This window comes from Fusarium proliferatum (genome assembly GCF_900067095.1).
Source record: "Fusarium proliferatum ET1 genome assembly, contig: FPRO_scaffold013, whole genome shotgun sequence".
Taxonomy (NCBI): Eukaryota; Fungi; Ascomycota; class Sordariomycetes; order Hypocreales; family Nectriaceae; genus Fusarium; species Fusarium proliferatum.
In genome coordinates this window covers 1,323,447-1,339,882 of record NW_022194802.1, presented here as the reverse complement: position 1 = coordinate 1,339,882, position 16,436 = coordinate 1,323,447, and the positions used below count along the sequence as shown (strand labels likewise).

The following is a 16,436-nucleotide window of genomic DNA, read 5'->3' as shown; positions in this document are numbered from 1 at the left end:
AATGTAATATGTTTTTAAGACATTAAGTCTAGATTCCCTCCTGTTGAGGAAGGATAGGGGTATCATGGCTAACTAGACACAAAAGTCCTTCTCTTTATTTTCTTTGTACCCAGTCGTATTAATCCAAAATCGCAACCAAAACTGAAAGGCCGTAATCGTCATCGTCAGACCGGGCCACTCATGACTTTTTTTCTTTGCTGCCCGTCCAGTCGTTCGTTTATCGCCTCGTGAAAATGCAGTCTCATCACCCAATCCCTTTGGATGAGTGGCCCAGTGCGTACACTCAAAGCCAAATAATCTTCAAATGAACAAAAATGAGCTTCCAAAACCCCAACCCGCGATGCAATTGAAACCAGATAACAAACGATGAACCCACCAACGCCTTGCCTGCCGTACACAGCCACCTTTGTCATGATGGCCGGTGGCAATCCCATGTATGCAAAATGCCAAACTGGACCTCGTAACAATGAATATCAAACAATAAAACCGGCCTATACGCTGGCGTAAGCCCCAGCACCTCAGACAGCTGTCTCCATCTTGCCCATAGATGACGAAGAGCCAACGCGGAAGACTCGCTGCAGCAAGCTATGCTTGCTACCGTTGGCTCGCCTGTAGCTGAGAGCAAAGGCATCAAGACCTTCGGTGGAGCTTATCGAATCCCGGCTTGGTGAAGCTTCACGCCTCTCGAGTTCCGCGTCCCATCCATACAAGTCTTCTATTGGAGAAGCGTATCTGAACGCTTCCGTTTCTGAACTTGTCGATGGGCACCTCATGTCCTCATTGCTGGTAGTAGGCGTGGGCAGATAATTTGACACATCAGTCATTGGCATCGAGGCGTTATCGATGCTGTTGTTTCCTACATAGTTGGAAGATACTAATAGAGCAGGCAGATCAGGGCGATATGAAGGTGTGGCGGAAGCCTGCTGGCACTGACCAGTGTACTTATTCCTCGCCGACTGCATATAAGTTATAAGCTCCGGGGGCTTGTTCTGTCGTCTTCTCATGCGTATGTTCCTTTGCACGAGAGACGCCTTCGCACCGCTTTGAGCTGTGTCAAATTTCGCGGCCGTGCCATCACCGAAACCACCATATTGTTGGAGGTCAGGGTTGTGGTACCAACCATCATCCGCTGCATTCGAGTTGCTGTGCAGTGGGTGGCCATGATACGAGCCCTCAGCCTCAAGAGCTTCTTGAGAAATCTCACGAGTCCAATAGGCTTCATCGGATGATTCAGGCAATGACACGACCTGTGACCCTCATAAGGAGTCGTGATGCATATGATATCCCTCAGGTGGAGGAGGATGAGATGAAGTAGGGGCGGAGCGTGTTCGTGAGCTCTTGCGATTGAAACCCAATTTGGCGCCCATCTTCTTCCAACCCTTATTGTGAGCAGCCACAGCACGTTGAAGACCCCCGGGGGAAGTTGTAAAAGCCCATTCGGAAGTAGGCGGTGTGGTTGGGGGAGTCATGGGCTCCATACCAGGAGTCGAGTTACAGTCGCTGTCGTCAGTCAGGGACTCTGGGTCAGTTTGATGCATGGAGTTCATTGAGCGGACGGGCGCACCCATTCGGGTGTTACTGTTTGAGGAACGGCGAGACCCGCGTCCATGCTCGTCGACGGGTCCATCGAGCTGCATGGGGGCGACAGATTGGAGAAAAGGTAGAAGTAATGAATCGTTCATGAGTTCATAGAGGATCCGGCCGGCCTCGTCCAACTGTGCGGGGTGAGGGGGGATTGGGCCGCAAGGAAGGCCGAGCAGCTGATCGCGGATACGGGCCGGGAGATTGACCTCTCGAGGCGCACAAGGAATAATGTAAACCTGCATAAGCTTTTCCCACAAAATACAGACACGGTCATTGGTCTCTTGGGCGCGGTTCGGGTTGTTGGTAATCATCTCGTTGTAAAAGGCGGCGTACCGTTGCGAGTCGAGCGTGAATTCGAGACTCTCCATGCAGTGGTTTTGCGAGAGGTAGGCCATGAAGGCGCTGAGGGTCCATGGTGGCGACGCAACATCGAGAAGAATTTCTGTGAGAGATGGTGGCCGAGAACCTATTGTGCCGTTTGGTGTCGAGGTTCCAGACATAAACGCCTCACTGACAGGCCTTGACACAGGCGAATCGACGTCGAAGATGTCCTCGAAGGCCGAAGAAGGTTGAGGGGATGGCGGAGGTATGTGGCATCCGTGGCATTCGAGAGATTGCCTCCGCGAGCGTGATACGCCCATCATTCTATGGTCAGGAACGCTTCTGTGCGTCCCAGGCCGAGTAGTAGAGTAGTCAAAGATCAAATATGGAAACGGACCAGGTCTTGAAGCGTTTCTAAGGGAGGGGACCAGGTCAAGTAATAAGAGCGACACCAAGTGGGGACTGTATATCTGACGCAGTAAGATTGACCCAGATGCTCATATGGTACAGAAAGAAGAGGCGTCGGGTCTAGAAGTAGGCTACCGCAGGAACGATAAGGCCATAAAGGACAAATTATGCTGTGAACTTGTCGATGATAATCACAGAGTCGACAGGCAGGGAACGGCCGCAGTGGTGACGAGAGATATGCGGCGTAAGATGGCTTGTTGTGGCGCCAATTTGTGCCACAAGAAGAGGGTGCACAATGAAGACCACGAGGCGAGAGATAGGATTTAGAGATTGCCAAGGTCGGGGGTCAAGGATCGCAGAAAAGGAATCAAAGTCGGAAACCCTAACGGACAGGACAGGTAGTGTAATTGGTGATCGGACGTGATCACAAACAAGTCCGCCTGGAGGCTGTAGATGTGACGTTTCGAGGGCAATCAATCCCAAAGCGGAGATGGCGCAAGACAGGGTCTAGGCCGTCGAGGTTGCTGGGTGGTCCCTAAGGATTGGAATGTGAGGGTAGTTGGAGCGGCGAGCCGGCGAATGTCGTCGTAGACGGATTGCGGATGGTGACCTGTGCCAGAGGGCTTGGCGAAGGCCGGGCAGAGAAGAACAGAAGTAGGAGGCGGACGAAGGCGACGAGAGTTCGACGGTGCGCAGCCAGCCGTGAGTCTATCGGGAAGACAGGTGGACGTCTAGAGCGAAAGAGTGATTGGGTTTGGGCGAGAGGCGGTTTTGAATACAACAGTAGGAATGCGGACCTGGGGGACCTAAAGTGTAATAAAGGTCGAGACCCCAGTTATACTGTAGAGTAGGCTGTGGGCTGTGGAGGTGAGAGGACGAGTGAGGGACCGTGGGCGCGGCGGGCGTATGAGCGGCGTTGGAGGAGCGCTAAAGTTCAGTCGAGGCGGCAGATCTGCTGGTTGGTTGGCTGGCTTGTTAGTTTGGTCTGGTCTGGTGGTATTGGGTTTTGGGGATCTTTGTCGTGAAAAGGAGGGGAAAGGAGCTTACAGATGAAACAGGACAGGTGCCTGGTATGCTAATTGTGCTTATAGGAGGGAGTATCGTGTTCGAGATTCAGATCAATGGCGAAAAAAGAGCGTGCTCTGCGTGCGTCTCGATGTCGATGTGAGTGACGAATTATAAGGAAAAGTCCGATAACGTCGTGTTGTGTGTGTCGTCACCTGCGAAACAAAACTGTGCACCAGAAAAAGGAAGGCGATTAGAGCGGGCGATGAATGGGGCTGGGGCTGGGCCTGTCTTAAAGAGAAAGCTCCTGACAAAAATTTGCCTTTTCCCCCCAATTCTCTCTTTTTGTCTTCGCTTGGTCTTGGTTAGTTCTTTTTTCTTCTTTTTTTTTTCTTTTTTTTTTTTGGCCCTTCCTCTCTCTCTCTCTCTCTCTGGAACAGCTTGGGCTACTAGTGAGGGATGAGGAGCCAGACTGGGACAGAACACAACCCAGGGTGGAGAGGTTGATGTGGAGATGCAGGACAAGAAACTGAAAGAGGCCGGGATAGAACCTAAGGGCGGACTGAACGAGGGGGGGTGTGCTTAGCAAGTACGACGTCAATCGACGCCAGTAGAGTACATACCAAGCGGAGGGAGCGAAACCCAACGCAACGCAACCAAACCAACGATCGGGAGACCAAAGAATTGTCTGCAGAATTAGCACTGGGATCCCCCGTTATTAACTGAGAGAGCAAATGTTTTGGGTCTCATTCACTGAAGGAGATTACATGTATGAATCAATTCGGCCAATGGTGGCTGGAGTACACGCAGAAGCACAGAGTGTTTGAGGTACCGTCTCCTGTCTGTGCCTGTTACGGTTGCGACACACACCAGTCAAGTTACAGCGAAGAAAAAAACCGAGCCTGGCATGACGGGATCAACGAGAGCCAAACATATGACAGAGACAACCAGGGGCGGGGCCGGGGGCGACGAGACAGGCCACTCCAATTGGACCTCAGGTAGGTGGGCAAAGGTACATACCGACCCTACCTTAGGTACCCTTAGGTAAATGGAAGCCGACAAAGGTGAGGTCGGGTGAGCTTAGGTGGCGACGACGACGAAATGGAAGGTGCAAGGAAGGGCAGGGACCACTCAGCACTCACCACAAGGCCATATTGGGCCCGGGCCCTGTCAGAAACCAATGGCAAGCGCCCCTTACAGCCCAAAGCCACCTACTGTTGGACTTGGACTGCCCCAGTGCCCCCAGGGTAGGCCTCCACTTGTGTACTAGGACAATGGAGCTTCACTCACCTCACATACCCCTGTTCGCATCGCATCGCATCGCATCGCCACGACTGGACGAATGCCGCTGACAAGGGGTCACCTATCGTACCTACATACCTGTATGTATGTAAGTACCTTATACAGAATTGCCCAGTTGTCCATGGCTAGGCCTAGGGCAAGGTACTACAGTTGAAGAGAAGAAGGCTTTTAGAAGCAATTTGTCTACTTCTTTTTTCTTCTGTACTCCTCACCTTGATCGTTGAATAGGGGTCCAGCTTAAACATATTCTCCTGGTTGGCGTGGGGTAGGCACGTAGTCTAAGTAGTTCCTAGGGCACATCCATACCTAGGTGCTACCTAAGTTAATGTGTTAAGGCGTCTTCCGGTTGTTCCAATTCCCTTCTTTCTATATATGGAATACTATTGTTTATTGGAATCAGTAGACTGCACCGCCTCGTAACTGAGTTAGTAAAGCGCTACGGGCCGTTGTGAAGTGTGATCCAGAGAGCCCAAGAGGCGCTTTCGAAGCAGCATCGATAACCAACGACCAACGACATGCCAGACATACCCCTTGATAACCTGACACGCGCAAGAGAGTTAGGGAAAGTCCCCTGATTCAGGCACGTGGCTGGCTGAAGAGAGCAAGGCTCATGAAATTAAAAACAAGAGGCCACGAAAAGTAAAGAAGAAAACGACTCTTCTAACCCAAGTTACGGACAACGCCGAAGGCTACTTGAGCTGAGATCAGAATTATGTAAGTCGCGTGGGGACAGTGAGGCTCGAGCACGGAACGGGGGACTGAGTGTGGCAAATTAGTCGGCAGAGCGTGACGAAGTGGCACTAAATACGACGGCGGGTGGAACGGATGGTCCAAAGGGGAGCAACGCACAAGGCAGTTCCTAACTACCTGCCTACCTACGCTCAGGGAGCAAGAAAACTCAAGACTTGAAAAGAGGGTGCTAAAACAAACTCAGTAAAGAGTTCCCTAAACTAAGGCTAAATTACCTAAATATTTTTATCATTTAGCGTCATGGTCATGACTTTTCTTTTCTCCCCTAGCCTACCTACATGACTGACGGTGAAGTGCCGTGCCGCGTGCAATACAATGTAACGGGTGATGACCTGGCTCCTTGAGGGCCAGGCTTAACCATCATCGACAGGAACACGGTTTGGTCATACTCCACTGAGGACATGTAAGCATATGTACCGACTAGCATGTCTGTAAACTTGCTGTCATGGTCATCCCATCCGTCAGATCAGATCAGACAGACACCCCAGACACCCCAGACACCCTAGACACCCTGATCGATATGGAATCACGCTAGAAGGTTAGGAAGGGCAGAATTGTGGCTAATGGTGGAGGCTCAATGGGGCCTCTGTCTGCCAAGTTTTGTTTGTTTGCTCGTTTGTGTGTCTGTTTCCTTCTTTATCATCTTTGCTCTCTGATCTCTTGGTGGTCTATTCTCGACCCTCACCTCACCTATTAGCTGTTGTCATCTCGATCGCAGTGGTCGGTCATTCAGATCAATTAGCTCTGCCAGAACAAGGTGATAACAGAGGCAAACACAGCGCAGCGCGACACACATAACACGCCATCGCAAAGCACTTCCCATTACATATGTGTATGTAATATCGGCGTGGGGACAATACATCTTAACGAGCCAATGGTGGCCGGTTTCCCCGCACGCTCTCACCTCCAATTGCCCTCTGTGACGGAATGAAGGGATCTATCGGTGGTTCTTGCGAGAAGAATGTGTGCTGTATCATTAAAGGTAAATAAATGTGGCGTGTTCAATCACCTCCTTCTCATGATCTTTCGCTGCGATAGTCAAAGGGATTCATTACCCTTTGAGCTCAAAGGCTCGATCCGAGGATCACCATGCAATAACGGGAGATTTACACCCCAACGTCAGTTAATTAGCCCTAACCGTGAGTGATCAGTGATGTCCTCCGACCCGACCCAATTTAATCCAATGAATGAAGGAATGAGTGGGCTACCAAAAACCAAGGCGGGATCGTCATCGACGGGGTCTCGTCTCTCGCTCTCTTGGGCTTGGCCTTGACCCGACTGCTTTGGGTAGCCGGCATCGACTTTTGCGTCACAAATGCCTCTCAATATCAAGTTCGTGACGTCGGAAGGAGTTTATAATCTACAGCGCAACGCACGTATCAGATGCGTTGCATTGGATGTCTTGTTAATACCGAAAGAGTGTTGTGCAGATTGCCTTGCCTCGAAACTGAAAGTGTGTGATCAGTGACGAACAACAAACAACCTGAGCATCAACCACTGCATCAGATACTTGTAAAGACCCCTCAAATGGCTGATGGTCTTTGTCTTTGCTGACTGAAAGTCGATGACCTCTTGGCAGCGATTTACTGCCTTGTTATCAACCGCCGCCGTCCCAAACAGACCTCGAGGTACTAATTTGGATCCTCAAGCCCTCTCACAAGATCAATCAAATGCCGTCCTTTAGGTAGTTAGTAGGTAGGTATGTACCATGCGCCCCTCCTGAGCCTCTAATTCAGTGGAGTGTCCCACTCCCAGAGCCCCTGCAGCGGAGCGATGGCCTTGTGACTGGGCCTTCAAACTCATCTTGGCTTTGGCGCTAGAGAGCAGTAGCTCGGCCGATCGCGATGATAACATCCTGCTGTCCCTATTGGCCGCGTCAAGAATTATACAGCACGGTGCGAGGAAATGGAACAGGACTTCTCCAAGCTCTCGTCCCGTAGCGCTCTAGGCACTCCCAACTCCTCCAAGGTATATACATTGTAACTAGGGAGTATGGTTATTTATCAATTTGTCTTCACAGCCGGTCTTGTTACCGACCTTTGGGTATTTTCAAGAAGCGGGCGCCATCCTGCCCAGCCGCCCGGGTTTGCTACGCGTTTCTGATTACCACAGCGACATCTCAGTCGGTCGCGCTGGATACATGGCACATTGTGATGGCATGAGTGTGATTTGTTGGCCCATAGTCAAAGGGCGAAAGGTCGGTGAATGTTCCAACACGACCCCTTGGTTCCTTAATCTAGATAGGTTTCGGTAGGTCAGAACCTCCCCCTCATATTGGAGGCGGGGAGAGATGCCGAATCGCCTAGAAGAGCCGCAAACTGCGAGTTGCTGGATTCATACGGCTCTCCTTGTGCAGCAAGGCGACCAATTGACATTGCGCGATGGCTCAGGTCGAGAGAACAAACGCCATGAATAGCCGCGACTAGGCGAACCATTGCGGCGTGAGATGGACTGAGGCTTCAAATCGAACAAGTATTAGCAATAGAATGCATCTAATCCTTACAGCCTTGTCCCAAGTGCTTCTTTTCCATCACCTTGTGTATCATATTCCGAGGAGACCGAGAAGTCTCTGTTTTCAGTAATGACTGCAGGTTAGGCAGTGAGTATAGAACCTGAACTATATTCGAATATCAAGAGTTGACACTGGGGATATCGAGATGCAAGATGTCGAATCGTGACCGTGTTTCCCCTACTTTGATCAGGTACCTTAACTGCCAAGACTCGAATTGCGGCACTGAGTCAATTGCAGGGCATCGGGATTCTATCTCAGCACACCCTGAGCCTCTTCTCTCAAGTACTCATTCATATATATCTCGTTACTGGACCGGCATTCGTCAGTGGAGTTTTGACCCAACCAACTAATCTAACCACATTGTGGCGCCATATGATTGCGGAGCTTGTCCTCAAGTCTAGGCCAACAAAGGTCGGTTGAGTTCTCAACGCAAGCAAGAGCAAGGTGTGGTATTGATGGCTGGTTACGCATGCTGATGGATGGACGACAGCATTGGCTGGCGATCATGATGACAGTGATTCACGCCTACATACCGACGCCAAATTCTTGTGCAATGAGAAGGCTCCAGCTGTCTTGGCCGTGATTGGCCTTGCCCCCTCTGATGGGTGACATCTCTGAGGGACAAGAATGTGGAGGGATCCATTGGAATGGGCCACGCCGTCATTCTGCTCATTCCCATCATTCAAACGGTTTTTTGCAGGTCTACTAACCTCGTTAGGGGCATGGCACAGGGCTGAGACTTTATTTTGCAAACGGACTGATGCTGTAGGTGTTGGTGTTGATATTCAAGTCTTGCCCCTATCATTGCATTGCCTCTTGATGCTCGCCATAAGTAGGTAATTATTGATTATCGGTAGAGGTGAACATAAGCCGCCATCGACAACACACCAAGGCAGCCACAGTTTACGAGTGGACATATTGACACTGACAAATGTTCTCGTAAAGATCAAAACCGAGTGCGTGGACTACACTACGATTGTATCCAATACTCAATACTGCAGGCTGCCGAGATCGAGAACTACTATACCTACCTATGGTGCAATGCTACATATGTACGCCACGGTTTCGGGTAATACAGGAAGCCATGTTTTACAGCAGGACAGTACGGCACACGATTTCTTTCAACGATATCGTACTAGTTAGTTGGTTGTGGTCAACAGCCATGGATGGATGGAACGAGGCCAAAGAAACAGGGTCCCTGAACAAACAAACATCAGGTAAGGAGCAGAAGCACGAGCCATGACAACAACGAAATCATCAGGCGAATCCGTGACTATTAACTTATAATGCCAACCAAATGAGGAGATGCTATGCTTCTCTTGGCCAGGGCCTGAAGCTGTTTGTTTGTTTGTTTGTTGGTGGCTGTGGCTGGGCCAAGCTGGCTTATTCTGGAAGCCTTCCCGTGCTGGAATCCTTCTAGAAACATTTTGTGATTAGGTACTAATGTATGAAGTACTCCAGCTTCCGTTTTATTTCGTTCTGGAAGCCTTCCTAATTGAACCAAACCCATCCTGGAGGCTGGAGTATCCGTTTACGTTTACACGAACCACACCTCACTACCCACCTTCCATGAGGTACCGCAGCCCTTGGATTGGATGGGGAGTGGCCTAGAGTGTCACCACTCATCAACTCCAACCGGCCTCGCCGTGTCTCCATCTATTGTCCAACGAAACACATCGCACACACGCACACACGCACGCACGCACGCACCCGACCCGAGGAAGAAGGGTGAGCCCACGATCTCGTTGTCGCCCCGGCAGAGTTAGACCCAGATCCAGCCAATTCCGCAACCCTCCGCTCCCCTCCCTTCTCGGCGCGTTCCAGAAGACTTTTTTGAAGCTCCAAAGAAAAGCTTTTATTGAAACTATCGATTTTCCTCGCAGTACGTCTCCAGTTTTGCAGCCAGACCATCCGTGTCAGGAAGCTTCTGCCGCTGCAACGGCCCGGAACTTGCTTGACACAGGCATCTCGCACCCAAGCTGGAGTCATGAGTCGGAACCCTGCCTACAGGCATCAGAAGAGCATGCCGTTGGCGCCGTCGTCTCTTCAAGAGTCATATCGCATCGCATCACATTGTTGACATACAGGCGAGACGCGGTGTGATGCCTTGCAAAGCCGCAATGCGATACGATGCAATGCCCCCCACAGCGCGCAGCCCAGTAAGCGGACGACGCCGTGTATATTTGCGACATTTAACATGGTGTTGTATCCCTGGCGTCTCTAGTTCTTTCCAAGATCGGTCCGCATCGGTAGAAGGATCGTGAAAGGAATCAACGATGACCGTACGGACCAACTCCGTAGCCTGCCTACACAGAGTCGCTACCGGTAGTTGTGGACGCGATGCAATACTCATAAGTTCAATTCAACGGGCGGTAAAAGTTGACGGAGGCAACATCGTTTCGCATTGCCCCTGTTGGCAAAGTACACATCGTTTCATTCGGGACAGACAGACAGGTGTCTAATTTATCGAAGTCTGGTTCGTCTACTGCAGACCGAACGAACATGAAGCTTTTGCCTTCAGCTCATTTTATCTTCGACTATACACCAGAACCGGCCATCGTCACTGACTTGGGGCGTGAGTATTAACGGGCCTATCTCTCGATCCGCCTCTTTCTGGTGCGGTGCATTGCCTGTGGCAAAACCGCTTCCACATATTGAATAGTGCCCTGCAGCTGAGGGCGCCTATTAGTGTTGATGTACCGTGGCCATGGATGTGATACCTACCTTATTTCAAATGGCCCGAAGTTCCTGAGCTAGCCTGCCAACTCAACAAGCACACACGCCAATCTGCAGACAATTGTCTTTGCTCTTTTTGCATGGGCCTCGGAAATGTTAAGGTTTTTGGGCTTGGTGGAACGTCGAAGTTATCGGCTCTATGTACTCGAACGGCCCTGGCAGACCTGGCCTTTCTTTGTCGGAATCTGTTTGCCGCAGTCTTTGTAGAATCCCATTGCCAAGCTTTCCCAAGAGTCTCCATGAGTCCTATGCGAGCCACCAACAAATGCCAAGCCTTCTCTGACCTCTCTTCCGCTATTGTGAACAAAGGCCGGCGGTTGGTCAGATGTCAGCACTTCACACAGAATCCTTTCTGTTGGAATCGAACTGTCTCTCTAACAGAATACCTGAGCTGTCCTCGTTTCGAAGGCCATCAAGGTGGACAGTGTGTCTGGGCTGTGGCTGAGTGAAGGTTCTGTTCTTCTTGGTAGTGTCCAAGCGCTTGGGTTTGCTTTCTTGCCTATTGCCATACCGGGTTGAGCGAACCACCAAGTTTTGCTACATTTGTCCTTGCAATCCAATCAATTATGGAGGCGTCGTCTCAATCGCCTACTGTTGACGCATGGCTGGGCCACGAGAAATTCCAACCAATTGATCGTCCAAGCGAAGTGTCAGATGGTGACAGCGAAACTTATTGATGGCCGACCTCGGCTGATAGAACAATAAGAGGGGACGAGACGAGAGCATATGATACAACACGACACGACTTTGATCCCAGTACATCTAGAGGCCCACGCGTCGCCCACTTGGCCTGTGGTGCTGTGGGGGATGGCATCACAGACCCGTTGTTCTGTTGTCTCTGATGCTCGTTTATCCGAGCTCGCTCGCTCGCTTATGGCTGACGAGTTAGCAGCTGTACGTAAGGGAATGACACGCCAATGGTTCAGAAATCTGCGTGATCGTCACCTTCGTTACGTAGTTCATGGCTTGCGCTTCTCTCGAGAGAATGCCCAAAGCGCCCAGAACCCATCATCTCTTGTCTTCTTGGGGTCGGGATTATTTACAAGCCACTTACAGCATGACCCGGTTGCTGTCCGTGGCAGACCAGACGTTAACATAGGAAAATTGGGACAACACGCAAATATAAGCCTCGTAAGCAAAGAAGTCTAGAATGTTATTCATGTTTACATACAATCATAAGAAACACCCAGGCTTATCATGGGCTAGGCACCTTGCCGAGCATGCTTCATGATACAGAGCAGAGAAAATTGGCTATTGAGAATTGTATTTATGTACTTATTCATCCAGCACTGCGGCAGGGCTAGACCAACAGTCATTCCTTCGTGGATCAAATAATAACTATAACTCCGACAATGAATGCAATGCAGTGGTATCTCGCCCGAAACACTTTTCTCTGGTACTTTCTCTGCCTGAACGCCTTGTACAAAAAAGCTATGCCTGTCCCTTCCATAAGCCATGATAAAGTAGTCTGTATTTGATAAGTGCTATCCGATACGTGGTATTAGAATCCTAGTAAACTCGGAGGTCGAACTCGTTTGTAAACCCGCCGTTGAGAAGCATGCAAGCGATGCGAATACGTTGAGTGGGCATGTCGTCAGCAGTGTATGCCTCAATAGGACTAATGCCCAAGGAGAGGCACATCGCGTTGGTGATAGTATGAACACCGCAGTCATGGCCGTTGTTCTGTAGAGGAGCCTCGTGGAGAATGGTCTTCCATTCATCCTCAACGAACTTCTCCTCCAAAATGTCTCGGATCCACGCCATGGCACGCGCGGTGTAAGAACGGTTGCCGCCTGCATTGATCGAGTCCATGTGGGCAACAGTTCGCTTGGAGGGACGAATAACGAGCAATGTCCAGTGGGAATGCTCGCAAATGGGTAAGAGAATAGTGTCAATGTCGAGAAAATTTCGTTTCTCGATGCCATATCGGCGCAGTGTCCTCTGGGTATTGCCGGTGCCCTGATCTTGAAGACGTTTGAAAAAGAATGAGCCCGGAGTCCAGATCTTGCGAGTGTTCCGCTTGACATCCTTAATGCCGGCAGCTGAGTTGATAGCTCGATCGAGCCAGACAAGAGACGCGTTGACAATTTCGTCGTTTAGCCATTCAGTTGAGGACACGATCTTGGCAAAGTCGTGTTTTCGGAGGTCGACACCCTCGGCAGACTTCGCAAGGCTCGTGGACGACGCAGCATTGAGTGTGTTCATTGCCCTTGTGTGCCATTCCGGTGAGACTGGTGCAACGAATGTCTGATTAGGCTCGCGAAGTCCTCCAGATCGAGCGAGGCGTTGCTCACGCTCTTTCCGAGCCCTCTCCTCCGCCTCACGCTGCGCTGCCTCAGCAGCCAAACGAGCCTCTTCAGCAGCTTTTTGAGTGGCCTCTTGGACTTGATGGTCAATTCCGGCCTTTGAGTCGTCGCTGATCTGGAGATCGAGGGAGGGAAGCTCAAATATCTCTCTAATACGCGTATGAAAGTCACGTCCATCGTGCTCTTCTAAGCGACGACGGCGGAGACATTCATCAATGCTAAAAGGATTGAATGCGGTCTTTTTGGGTGGCTCCTCGGAGGGAGCAGGTGGTATGTTGAGCCATCCACGGGTCCAATGAGGGCGTTGCTCCTGAAATGCCTGGGTCGGAGGAATGGCCTCTCCCGTTTCCTTGTCGTAGTTGATTTGTTTGGGTACATCTAGACCCAGATGTGTTCTTGGTTTCGGGCTGATGGTGTCGTCCGTAAAGCGTGCAACCTTGGGTCGACATGTTACGCGAAGACGCTTGGGCGTGACCTTTGCTAGATGCTTTCGTCGATTCCGAAGAATAGATCGGAGAGTTCCGGTTTCATTTGAGGTAAGAGGAACCTTGGGAGTGAAGTCGGTGATGTATTTGGTCTTTAGGGCTTGATGTTCGTTGCTTTCCTCATAAAATGTTTGGCGATAATCTGCGGGTGTTATCCGCTTGATCTTCTCATGAGCAAACCCAGCGCGAAGAAAGTCTGTTTTGTAGTAGTGAGGGCGAGGGACATCAGGGCGAGGAAACGATGGCACTGGTTCAGGCAGAGTAGCCTGAACGGCGGGTTTTGTAGCTGCTGCCTCAGTGGGTGAAGCAGTCTGTTCATCAGGTTTTTTGCCGATTCGCTCCTTAAGCTCATCGGATTCAGGAAATGATCCTGGCAATAAGAAACGTGTCGCGAGGTCAGTTCGTGGTGGGGTAGGGAACATGTCCTGTAGCTTGCCACGATACTCTTCAGAGTCGACATAGCTTGGGGCAGGAAGGTTGCGAAGGATAGCCTTAATATCAAGCACAATTCGATCCAGGAATGCCTGTGAAACGTTCCAGTAATCTTCCCCATACTTCTTGAGAATATTGTTGCAAACAACAGGAAGCGCGGGACCGGATAGAAAGTGCTTCATCGATTCGAGGTGTGCGGCGAACTCTGCAGAGAGTCCGTAATCAAGAACAGGAGGAACAAATTCATTGCTGTCCCGAATTTTGACGATAACACCGATTTCGTAGATTCTGTTCAGGTAGTCATAAATCCTCTGCAGTTGCAAAGTGAAGATATCGTAAAAGTCATGGTTGAATGCCTCATAACGATTGATGGCATCGACTATGTCGGTGCTCAGTGGTGCCAGGTCTTTGTTTGCTTCCTGTCGGGCTCCTTGCTCAAGGCATTCCCAGACTGTCATGAAGGACTTGGCGAAGTACTTATAGTCAGCCAGCAATGCGGTAAGGCCATCTTGGTCGATCCAGCGGAGCCCAGCACTCTGCCTGGGAGCGCCTGTGTTGGAGACCGCGTTGTCGTCACAACTGGTGCTAATCTTAACACGCTTGTTGCTGACTTGGTTTTCACTCAAGTAAGAGCGACATTCTGCAATTTGATAGGACTGAGGTCGTACTAGCAACGAATTAGAACACAAAGAACATAAAACTTTCAATGTCATGGAGAGGTTGAAACTTACAGATTCTGGTGATCGACTCACCAATGCCTGTGAAGGCCGAATAGAGGCTAGATATCATCCTGGTGATAGATCTGGCGCCCGTTGTGATTCCGAGCATGCGGCTAGAGGTCTGCGGTATCGGGTGAGTAAGGGCAAGCATGCAAATAACAAGAGAGGTGCTTACATGGGCCTGTTGGCCAGATTCCTTGTTAGGAACAGTCTCTCCTTGGCGAAGAGTAACAATAGGGGTGGAAGTGTCAGTGACACCTATTTGTGCGGCAACAAGGTCGATCTCAGTATCTTCGGCGCGACGCTTGCGTGTCTGTATGCCATCGACAACAACAAGGTTGGGGTCAGAGATGGAGATAGAGGTCGTAGAAGTTTTGGGTGTGGGTGTACTGAGGCCCCCGTCATTTGTGTTGACAGTTTCGGCCTGTGGTTTGTGTCGGGGTTTTTGGTTACTGTAACGATTAAGATTGGGGGGAGACTCTGTGTCAATGAATCTTTGGCGAAGAACGGGATCTTGAAAAATCTCGCGGCGCGGAAGTGGTGAGTCGATCAAAAGACGCGCAGTAGGTCGCCTGATCTGCCTGGGAGGAGTAACAAACTCAATCTTTGGCGAAGGCAGGGAGACTTGAACCTGGGTAGTTGCTTTAGACTTAGAGATTATCTGTAGCTGCTGCCGCTCCCGTCGCCTGTTGGCAGCTTTCACGATATGCCAAGGCACGTAGCTTCCCTTTTGATTAGCGGACTGGTGGACCGAAATGCGCGATTCAAGCGAGAAAGACATGACGAGCGAAATAATTGGTTTCAAGTGAAATGCAGAAAGAAAGGGCAATGTGGAACTTGGTCCAGACGAAGCAGTAGCGTTCGTGAAAGAAGAAAAGTGAAGTGAAGCGCAGTTGAAGTGAATGAAGTGGAGTGGTGGAATGAAGTTATCGCGATCCAGTTGGAAACCGAGGAAAGAAGTGAGCAGCCGACAGGGAAATGCGATGTCAACAAAGCAACCCGGGCTACCAGCAACGTGCTGTTGTTGTATTTTATCGCAGTGACAATGAAGCAGAAGCAAACCGTGGTGCAGGTGCCAGCAAGTGTCGAGCAGTGTCAAGTGTGAAGTATAAGCGGTGAATCGAAAGAAATCGGGAAGCTGCGAAGCCAATGCGAAATTGTCCTTACAAGAATCGAAGTTACGAACGTGTCGAAATGAAGCTGATCGAAGCTGCAGTTGATGTTGATGGTTGAGGGAGGAAAGGAGGAGGGTTTGAGTCGAAGAATCGAGTTCGTTTTCTACCACGCAAGATCACTCGAGCTCGGGCCCAAAACGCGTGAGCGCGACAACAATGGCGTTGCGTCGGATTGCTACAGCCACTTCCCAATTATGTTTCCTTTATCCAAATCGTTCCGGTGATGCCATCACGACCACGCGAGCCCGTAGGGGATGATGTCGCTGTGGAAGGTTGCCTACAGTGGTCGGTTGAAAGATGTGAAGTCTTTCAACCTCTCAGGACGTGCAGATGGAGGTCAGTGCGCCCGCACTGACAGGTCAGGCGGGGCTACGCGTGACGTCGCCGCGATTGGTCAAATTCACGTACCTACTGTAGGTACTAACTTTGCCTTACCTTACTACAACGTAAGCTACTACTATATGTAGGTATGACCTCAGGAGTTAACTATCCACTCTAGCATGATGGAAACGACAGTGATGGATACTGCTGTTATCTGAAATGGGTCTTCTGAGTGCGCGAGGGTAGGAGTGAGAAGTTTGAACAGATCTCAGTTGATTGATCCTGAGACTATAAAACTCAGTACTTTGACTTTCATACCTACCTACTAAGGTATAGTGATATACCAACTAAGCTACTAATCTATATAAGACCTGACACCT

The 16,436-nt window shown here is 50.3% G+C and overlaps 3 protein-coding genes across 3 annotated transcripts; all 3 read right to left on the bottom strand.

Annotated features, from left to right (window-relative positions):
- Nucleotides 1-518: 518 nt before the first annotated feature.
- FPRO_13074 (uncharacterized protein) lies at nt 519-2,084 on the bottom strand (the record flags this gene model as incomplete). Its single annotated transcript, XM_031223660.1, has 2 exons — nt 519-1,255; nt 1,352-2,084. 2 exons carry the CDS (start codon nt 2,082-2,084, stop codon nt 519-521), a joined length of 1,470 nt encoding a protein of 489 aa, XP_031088997.1.
- Nucleotides 2,085-4,456: 2,372 nt separating this feature from the next.
- Nucleotides 4,457-4,865, bottom strand: FPRO_13073 (uncharacterized protein; the record flags this gene model as incomplete). Its single annotated transcript, XM_031223659.1, has 4 exons — nt 4,457-4,584; nt 4,618-4,666; nt 4,699-4,764; nt 4,833-4,865. 4 exons carry the CDS (start codon nt 4,863-4,865, stop codon nt 4,457-4,459), a joined length of 276 nt encoding a protein of 91 aa, XP_031088996.1.
- Nucleotides 4,866-12,127: 7,262 nt separating this feature from the next.
- FPRO_13072 (uncharacterized protein) lies at nt 12,128-15,341 on the bottom strand (the record flags this gene model as incomplete). The annotated part of the gene is made up of 3 exons (XM_031223657.1): nt 12,128-14,508; nt 14,573-14,681; nt 14,736-15,341. The coding sequence occupies 3 exons, from the start codon at nt 15,339-15,341 to the stop codon at nt 12,128-12,130; spliced, it is 3,096 nt and encodes a 1,031-aa protein (XP_031088995.1).
- Nucleotides 15,342-16,436: the final 1,095 nt, after the last annotated feature.